At 46.3% G+C, this 10,335-nt stretch overlaps 1 protein-coding gene across 1 annotated transcript in view; it reads right to left on the bottom strand.

Moving 5' to 3' along the window:
- Positions 1-10,335, bottom strand: part of rbfox3a (RNA binding fox-1 homolog 3a) — a 47,127-nt gene that overhangs the window by 22,675 nt on the left and 14,117 nt on the right. The window contains 2 exon segments of the mRNA XM_080455647.1: positions 6,466-6,583; positions 9,923-10,069. Of these exon segments, the coding sequence (XP_080311773.1) occupies positions 6,466-6,583; positions 9,923-10,069 (265 nt within the window).

The following is a 10,335-nucleotide window of genomic DNA, read 5'->3' as shown; positions in this document are numbered from 1 at the left end:
GGTCTTAATGATGGCCATCATCTTGTTTTTCCTCTCACGCTGCGCTTTCGACCCCCCCCCCCACACACGATAAAAAACGAAGCAGAGGGTATTTTTTTTTTACAGGCGAGGGCCCTCCTTTCTCAATTAAAATAGGAAGTGATAGGGTTTAGGCAACGGAATGAAGGGATAGCCCATCAAGGCTAATGATAAACCATACATTTGTTTACCCCTGAACTCCCCCCCCCCCCCCCCCGACACCCGCCCACGATGAAGACCATCACCGTAATTACCTGTCACAGCAGCAGACCCCCCCCCCCCCCCCACATGCCGTTTGCGGTCGGCGGCGCCTATAGGTTCTTATCTGATCAGCCTCTTAATGGCTCTTGATTGGCTCCATGCCTCATTTTAATTGGCTAATTAGAGTCAGAGCTGCTGGTGGTTCGGCCACGCCTTTCAACACGGAACGCGGAGGGGGGGGGGGGGGCTAAGCGCGGCGGGCGCATGGCTGTCATGGTTATGCGTTTAAATATGATGAGAACTGACTTTATAGCTTTCACACATGGTAAACACCGTCTTGCACCCATGTATGTCGTCGCCGTATGGGTGGAAACCTTGTATGTCCAAGACCGTTCCTTTTTTTTTTATTATTGCGTCGTGAGCTTGTAGACCTCCTATTTTCACTACTTTCGTGCGACACTCTTTGTATGACGAAGTAGGGCATTCATTTACGGGGGGAGAAAAAACATGGAGATACAAGGTTTCTCGCCCGACAGCAAGCAACGTCATGCTGCTCCGCGTGTGCAGCGAGGAACACCACTCCCTTTTTTGTCACAGCTTTACAGAGCCTCTGCAATCGGGTAAACGGCCCCCAGGCATACCAGGGGTCTAATTATGCCTAAAAGAAAACACAGCATGCAGTGATTTACTCCACGTGCCTCGCTTCTCACCCTTAACCCTCATAAGATCCATGTGAGCATGGGGTTGATCTGAACAAACCTGCCTGTCTGTCTGTCTGTCTGTATGCCACTGTACCTCAACACAACACTGTGGGTCTTCTTGTAAATACACTTTATGGGAAGCACTGAAAGGCTGACGCGTTGACGCAGCACTGAACTTCGGCCGGGTAAAACAGACAGCGTCCGAGTTTCAGCAAGAAAATAAGCCTCCCTTTTGCGTATCATAAGCTGAGAGGGGTAGAAACAATGAGCCCATATGTCTTAAAGGGAGGGGTAGTAAGAAATGAGCCCAAAACTGGTACCATGTCGACACACAACCACCTCTACCCGTCCACCAGTTTGTGTGTGACCTGAACATTCATATTGCTAGCAAAAATCCTTGAGCACTTTCCGATTGACTGGTGGTTGGTTAATATTGGCTTGTAAACTAATAATGTTGTCTTTTATTGTTAACTAACAGTGGGTGAGGGAGAGTCCACACTATCATCTATCCTACTAGCCTATCTTTTTTCCCCTTCACAATATTAACTACTGAACATGCTAGCTAGCTAAGCAAACCACTTCAATCCCGGGGTTCCTATTTTGGGCATATCATAACGAAAATTGCATCTACAATCCCAAAACCCAAACGCAGAGTGAAGAACCAGGGTTTTAAATAACAACTAACAAGACCACAGTTCAAAGTCAAATATTCAACCCTGGCACTCACAAGCAAAACAAAGAATCAAAACAAAGAAACCCAAATGCAGGCAGAATAAAGTCACTAAATAACACAGAGATATAGAGGTTACAAACCGGCAAGGAACGCATTCAAACACAGTGTTTAAATAGACACAGGGACACAGGCGAACTCGGCAGACAATTAAGGTGCAATTGACTAAGGGACTAACAGGACACAGGTGGAGAACTAACTAATCAGTAATCACAACGCAACGCGACAGGTAACAGGGACAAGGGAAAACAGGAGAAACAATACTACAAAATAAAAGGAACACGACAGTAAAGTAAAACCTAAGTACACCACAGAAAAACAGGACAGACTAAAATATCACTACAAAACAAAACATAAGGAGACAGATCCTGACAGGTTGTGGATCGGCTATTTTCGCTATTCGTAGTATGATGAAGTAAATAGGGTTTAAGTGGGTAACGGCTGACTTGCATCACTATTGCGTTACCCAGCAAACAGAACGTATTTCAAATCAGTTGGAACGTTCACTGTGGTTACTGTTGTCAGTGTGAAAGCGGGTACAGTGGTCTAATATCAGCCGTTAGCAGTGGAGCTCGCACTCCTCCAGTCTATTGGGGTCCCCACAGCGCGCAGCAGAGCCGTATGGTAATGCTCAGCCTTGTTCCCACATTCTGTACTGTACCGACTACCCATGCAGGCCTTGAATCCTGCACTTTATTTCAATAAATAAATAAACATGGTTCAGGCAAAGCAAAGGCAAGGTCAGACATGCACCTCTCCACCACCAACAGCACCCTCAACTGAAGAGAAGAGGGTTAACATCACTGGCATGCGAGCACGCACGCACGCACACGCACACGCACGCACACACACACACACACACACACACACACACACACACACACACACACACACACACACACACACACACACACACACACTCACACACACACTATTCACCCTCCATGCATGACACCCTGTTGTACAGCCACACAGCAATCTATATATGCGCATAGCCTGAATATAGCCACATATTGCAATGGTTGTGTCAGCTGAGAAAGTGGGGGTGCTTGTGTGTGTGTGTCACTTTGGTAGCGTGGGACTTTAGGGTTGTAGACAGCCGGAATCAGCAGAGAACTCATCAGCAGGGAGAGAAGAGGAGCTCTCTGTCTGTCTGTCTGTCTCTCTCTCTCTCTTCTGGCCCCGCACGGAGACAGTCCCAATGAGAAAGCTTGCACGGCCCACTGAACAAGTCGTTTACAGCCGTTGCGCGGCCCCTCCCTTCCCATCTACCTCTGTTTTCTCTCCACGCTCGTTTTTTATAGCTCTCATCCTCCTCTCCCCACGGAAAGCCTTTGCAGGTTATACCTTTAGAGGGAGAGAGAGAGAAAGAGAGAGAGCTAGAGAGAGACAGAGAGCCAACGTTATGTGCCTTTGAGGGTGGGATGAAACGGCAAGCGTTCAATACAGCGGGCGTGCCGGCAGGATCAGATCATTAAGAATAGAGGCGAATGAATGCGGCCCTCCACTCAGCCTAATGAGCAGCATGACAGCTACCTTTAATTGTTGTCCACAATAGCTGCATTATTTCATTAGGACTAATTACCTTGTCAGGCCAAGCCCAGCACTAACGCACGAACACACACACGCACACGTGCGCACGCACGCACGCGCACACACACACACACACACACACACAGACTCACACGCACGCATAAACTCCATGAAGAAATGACAGAAAAAATCTTCCCAGACTTTTTTTACCAACTACACTGCAAAATCCTTAGTGTTACTTCAAGACAGAGAGTGCTGTTGGGTTACATTAAGACTCAGGATCTTGCTGTGTAGCGTCTACGCCCCCCCCCCCACCCCCCCCGTCCCCGTCCCCTTGATCTATCATTCGGTTTCAGGAAAAACCACTAGCTTGTCTTTTCGTACAGCCTCCCCCCCTCACTCTCACTCGCTCGTGTTCACTCCCTCGTTCTTCTTTACTTTTTCCTCTCTCTCGCTTTCTCTCTCTTGTCTGCTCTCTCTCTCGTTGTTCTCCCTTAACTTTTTCCTCCTCTCTCTCTCTCTCTCTCCTCTCTCTCTCTCTCCTTCCTCCATCCATACCCATTGTAGGCACCGGGGCTGAGACAGCTGTAGTAGGGATACAGTCGTCTCTATTAGTCCAAATTAGAGCTGTTTTCCACCGGAGGAGAAAGAGGTGTAAATCAGCGTCTCCAACCCCCCCCCCCCCTCCACCCTGCACAACACAGCAGCTTAACATCGCAGCGGCATGGCACTCTGAGGGCAGCGCTGAAGGGCTGCTCTGCACAAACACTGAGGAGAAACGCTGGCTGTTCAGATTTACCTCTAATAGGCCTGGAGAGCCTGCATTTGTGTGTGTGTGTGACTGTGTGTGTGTGTGTGTGTGTGTGTGTGTGTTTGTGTGTTTAATGGGAGAAAGACCTTTAACATCTATCACTCCCTTTCCCCTCTATCCTATAAACAAACACACCTAATCACCTTAATAAACACACTCACACCGGTAGCAAAGGGCGACAAAAGCAATGGAAACTAAGAGGCTTTGCTAACGGCCCCGCTCGCCGCGGAAAATGGCTCCATTTTCCGCACCGATATTTTGATGTAAATTACCTGGTTTTTGGATTATAATTACAACTTGCCTCCTCAGAGGCGAGGCGCAGGAGCAGGTTTGTTGTGAGTACAATGGAGCCTTATGGAATAATTGGGTGGGAAAATGAGAGTGTAGCCACGAAACACGAGACATTAAAAAAGAATTCCCTCCTTGCTTGGAATGCCGGGTACCTGTAAAGCTGGAAGCTTCTAGAACAGGTGATTAGGCAGGAGCAGGTATCATTAAAACTCCATTAGCACAAAACCCAACCCCCGGCGCTCACCACAAAAATGTGCGTGTGCGCGCACACACTCACACTCTGCTGAGGTAGGTCATACTGTAAGTATTTGTGTGTGTGTGTGCGCGTGCGTGCGACACGCACAGGTCTGAGCGTGCGAGCGAGTGCATGTGTATGTGTGTCTAATGACTCATTTAGGACCCCTACCTCTGGGAGTGTGACAGTAAGGACCCTCTTGCGGCTGCCTCACTAAGTGCCTGCTTATTAATTAAACATAGCTGGGGCTCAGGGGACAGCAGCAGTACTGCATATCAGGTTGTCAGTTTCACTCTGTGAGGGGCTAAATGAACAGGGTCCTTAAACCACCATAGCCCAGCTGGATCCAGTGGCACACCTTTTGGTTCCGTCGCATCAGAAATAATTACATGGAACTTATGAACGGGGCAAAACCCACAGATAACGACATGCGGTCAGACCGGGATTTACACTTACCCTATTGTTTGAGAAGGAGGGCTATCGTGTAAAGCAAATTAGCATGAGGGGCTGTGGCTAAGTGACTACCTGTGGTGCATGCTGGGAATCGCGGTCCCAGACCCTTTCTCGCAAAGAGATATTGGAGGTGCGATCGTAGATTAGAGATTTCAGCCACGTCTTGAGAATGAGAGAATTGAATCAGTGAACTGGTGCTGTGAATGCCAATTATCATTCTACCATTAAAAACCCTCTTCCCCAGCCTAGTAATTTCCCTCCAAATGTGTTTTTCTAATTATGAATTAAACTCAAATAAGGTTGGGTAATGAACCCTCAGTTTTATTCCTTTCCAAGGCCTTAGTTTTCCTTTTTTAAGAATCTGTGTTGCAGCAACCACACACAACACTCTGGCTAGCACGAGGACGTTGTGATTCTGGACTTGGGGGAGTAGTGGATTCGGGGAGTATTACTGGGGATTATTGCGCAATTCAGAGAGAAAGACCTATTGAACTTCCCTTATATGGCTTTGTTTAATACTGTGGTATTGCTTTTCTATTACGTCTTTTGCTGAAATGACACAGGATTCCATTTGCTGTAATGCCTCGCCTATTGCCTTTTGTTTGCATTGTGGCGGTAGCCTAGCGGAACCATAATGGCAGATTGAGCCGGTTGCTCAAAGCCCCATTTAAAGTGAATGGAGGAGAGTATCACGGCAGCCTATTGTGGCGAAGGCTGAGCCCAGATGGAATCTGGACTGCAGTGCCACTGCTCTGCCCACTGCCATTAATCGTCAAGGCCAGGCGATTAGCAGTGAAGAGGAGTTGTATATGTATGTGTGTGCGTGTGTGAGCGTGTGTGTGTGCGTGTGTGTGTGTGCGTGCGCGCGCACGCTCCTCTCCCAGGAGAAAAGCACCAAGTTGGACAAACTGCTAAACTGCTCTATTGAAGTGACACACAAACTCACATCACGAGTCACGAGCGAGAAGTCAGCATTAGTTTCCAAACTTTTTCCCTTGGAAGCCGAGACGAACTTTTTCTTGTGTTACAGTTCTCCTGGGGCAGAGCGATTTGGGCCTTTCGTCTTTTGTGACCCCGCTGTTAACAGGGTTGGACGCCCTCTGAGCATCGTTGATTGTAGTGAGTGCTACCAGATTGTCTGTCTCTTCCAATACTTTTCTCTTCTGTTCTCTACTTTTCTCGTGGCTTTCTTTCTCCTGTCCCCCCCACTCCTTTACTACTGGTTGTCACTGGTTAATTGTGGTGTAGTGCTGGCTGCCTTGGAGACCTTCCTAAGTGACTGGGGATTGTTGGAAGGGAGTTAAGACTCCCAGTCCTCCACACAGACACACATACACTCACTCTCTTGAGTTCTCTCACTTTCTCTCTCAAGCGAGCGAGCGCACGAGCACACACACGCACGCACGCACACACACACACACACACACACAAACCACTCCTAACCGGAGCTGTCACCCTACACACACCTAATGAGGATAAACTCCCTTTTAACCGTGCTGAGGAATCCCATTAATTGTGTCTCCACTGACGGGACCCTTCCATCCCCCATCCGCTCCCCGCATCAAGGGCTCCGTGGCTGGGGAAAGGCGAAGGGACAGACTCCCTTTTCTCTGGAACAAAGAACCAGGGGGAACAGATGTTCCACTCCATTTGAGCAGGGGGATAAATCTCCAGCCTCCTATTATATTAAATGTTAGCGCCAGGGTTTATGCCAGTGAATTTGTGTGTGTGTGTGTGTGTGTGTGTGTGTGTGTGTGTGTGTGTGTGTGTGTGTGTGTGTGTGTGTGTGTGTGTGTGTGTGTGTGTGTGTGTCTGTGTGAGAGAGAGAGTGCATGTGTGTGTGTGTGTGCTCTCCAACATCAGTAAACACTCCAGCTACACCCTTGCTGTATCTTAACAAGCTCGACCAACACACCCACAGAGGACTTGATTTCCATGATGTGTGTATTCAGAGGCATCTGGGAATAGGCTGTCAACGTTTCACTATACTCTGCTATGGGTACTTGTTGTCCCGTCCTACCGCGTTCTCTCTGTCTGTCTCTCTCTCTCCGTCATCATCTTACATTCTCTCTATCTCTCTCTCCCTCACTCTCTTTCCCTCTCCTGGTAATCAAACATGCAGAATTAGGCTCACAGTTCTGTGTGTTGTATATAGGCCGGAGCAGCCCCGCAGAAAACACTGCGCTTGTGTTTTAAATGCGTCGTCGAATTTCCGAAGCATGGCACAGCAGTTGTATGTTGACGTTATCTAAACTTTCCAATAGCTACAGGGAGAGAGAACAGACATTTAGGGCGTTTGAGGAAACGCTGCTGCTGCAGTGTGATTGTTTTTTCTTAGCGAATCTAAAACAAATGGGGTTTCTGCGGTCGCAAGGACTGGCAATAAAAGAATTAGTCTGAACCAGTGGGCAAGGTACTCAACAACCCCAGTACACGGGTCAAAGTATAGATACTCCTGGTCAAATGCTACTCGACTACAAGTGAAAGTTGCTCTGTCAAATGTTGTACTTGATGAGATGAAAGTACTGGAGTACTTTTAAATATTTAAAGCTGCACTATGTAACTTTCCTCTTCCACGCCGGATTTGAACCCGGTTTCCTGCGCAAGTGCTGAATAATTTACCGTCAGGTCAAAATTCGTGTCAGATCCTGTGTCTAGGTGAGACATGACCTTTGACACGATCTAAATGTCTCAATAGAAGAGCAGGGAGACAAAATACAACCACCCCAATTGTAAAAGTTATATTGTATTAACATACAGGTAACATACATAGTGCTGCTTTTTAAGTATTCGAAAGTGCATGCTTTTAAATTTACTTATTCAAAAGTACTAATTATAAAGTATATTTACTTTTTAATATCAATGCATTTATAAAAGATTTGGCCCCAAAATTCTAAGAAATTTCCAGAATTTTTTCACAAAACAATAATAGTGAAAATAACAGTTCTGCAAGCTTCCAAGATGCAGCAGGATGTGCTGTGAGCTTGTAGATCAGCTATTTTCGCTAGATTTGAAATAGGGCTCAAGTGATTAATTCATAATTCTTTTCCATTTCCTAGAAATGTAATGGAGTCAAAAGTACAATATATGTCTTGTAAGTGTCCAAAAATGTAAAATACTCAAGTAAAGATACTCAATAAAGTGTACTTAAGCACTAGTACTCAAGTAGATGTACTTCGTTACTATTCAACACTGTCTGCAGCCCTCCGCCTTATGCTTGCTTATTCTTTGTATACCAACAGAGGGGGTTTTGGAGACGTGCCTGCCCAAACAGCCCAACCCTCCCAGGACCAGTTAGGGACAGGCGTGGCAGATGAAACATTAATAAGACCCCTCTAATTTGGGTTAGGGGCCACCGAGAGGTAACGGCGTTAATTATTTACGGCTTTCTATATAAAAAGGTGCGAGTAGAACATCTATCTTTAATGGGTACAGCAGGACGGCCCCGAGTGCCACATGATGTAACGCAAGATAAAAGAGACTTGGTGATTAAACAAACACTCGTGTAATGGACTGTGTGTGTGTGTGGGCGTGGGTGTGTGTGTGTGTGTGTGTGTGTGTGTGTGTGTGTGTGTGTGTGTGTGTGTGTGTGTGTGTGTGTGTGTGTGTGTGTGTGTGTGTGTGTGTGTTAGTGTGTCAGAGAGAGAGAGAGAGAGAGAGAAAGAGAGAGAGAGAGAGAGAGAGAGAGAGAGAGAGAGAAAAGAGAGAGAGAGAAAGGGAGAGAGAGAGAGAGAGAAAGAGAGAGAGAGAGAGAGAGAGAGAACGAGAGAAAGAGAGAGAGAGAGAGAGAGAGAGAGAGAGAACCAAGCGTGTATGACTGTTATATGAAACTGTACAGTATATACTACATTAGTTCCATTGATCCAGCCCCCACAACAGATTGATTGAAATAAACATGCTCCGAAAATGCACGTGGCCCACCCATCTTACCACTTAAGGCGTTCGTGGCCCACCCGTGCTACCACTTAACACGGCAGCCGGATGGCTGCCGTGTTAAGTGGTAACAACGGGTGGGCCACGAACCCTTTCCAGAAAAGGTTGGCGTAAGGCATTAGGCAATAACATTGTGTGTAGGATGAGTACAGGCCTTGTGGCTTTCCATTTATCTCGCTCATCTTCTACACTACAGTATCTGCATGAAATATAAATGTTCTTTGTAAGCCCGCTGTTATTGTACGTACTTAAAGCATGTTCTATGTCAACAGTATGTCTAAATAGCTCTCAGCTATACAGGGATGTGAAGTCATGTTTATCGTCCCACTGCACTGGTGACACGCGGTCTGTTGCGGGCGTCGTCGTACATCGCCGCGAGCCACATGTTATTTTGTGCACTCTCCGGTATATCGTGTCACGTGACGTCACACCACACACATGCCTGATTTAACATTTAGTCGTGCACCGGCGTCGCGAGACCTGAAAATAGCAGATCTACAAGCTAACAACACCAGTGGTGTAAAGTAACTAAGTACATTTACTCAAGTACTGTACTTAAGTAGAATTTCCAATTTCCAATACTTTTACTTCTACTCTACTCTACTCGGGGTTAAAATATTGTACTTTTACTCCACTACAATTATTTGAAAACTTTAGTTACTAGTTACTTTGCAGGTATAAATGATTACATTATAAAACATACATGAACCTCTTTAGCCCTATTTTATACCTAGGCTATTTGAAAATAGCAGAACTACAAGCTCACAACGCGACGCATTGTGAGCTTGTGGATCTGCTATTTTCAAACATTTTTTGTACTTTTACTTTTGGTACTTTAAGTACATTTTCATACCAATACTTTTGTACTTTTACTCAAGTAAATCTTGAATTCCGGACTTGCACTTGTAACAGAGTACTTCTACATTGCAGTATTGATACTTTTACGTTAAGTAAAACATTTAAGTACTTTTTTCCACCACTGTGTGCGGTGGGGGTGCAGCAGCCTTTCATCTTACCCCAAACATTTGCCTGAGGTCCGGGTCTCGGAAGCGGAAGGGGATGTTGGAGACGTGTAACCTCTTGGGCTGCTGCTTCTCTGACGAGTCGCTGGGCTGCAGGTGCAGCTGTTGGGTGCCTTCTGACTGTGCGACGTCCTCTGCCTGCTGGAGAGAAACACATGGGCGCAAGAACATCAGTTCCTACCTAGGAAGCAGGGTTGATTTTGACAGCAGATTTTGATTTAGTTTTAGTCATTTTAGTCAGAGTCATATTTTAGTCATCTGAAATGTCTTAGTTTTAGTCTAGTTGTAGTCGACTAAATATAAGGTTGATTTAGTCGACTAAAATCGTCGTAATGGCTGATTTTACACTTGGTTGCATGCTGAAAATAGTCGATCTTCAAGCTCACAACGCGTCGCAGCGCGACGCT

The sequence above is a fragment of the Gymnoscopelus braueri genome, assembly GCF_963280865.1.
Source record: "Gymnoscopelus braueri genome assembly, chromosome: 17".
NCBI classification, from domain to species: domain Eukaryota; kingdom Metazoa; phylum Chordata; class Actinopteri; order Myctophiformes; family Myctophidae; genus Gymnoscopelus; species Gymnoscopelus braueri.
Note: the sequence above shows the minus strand (reverse complement) of the source record. Positions and strands in the feature narration are given on the sequence as shown.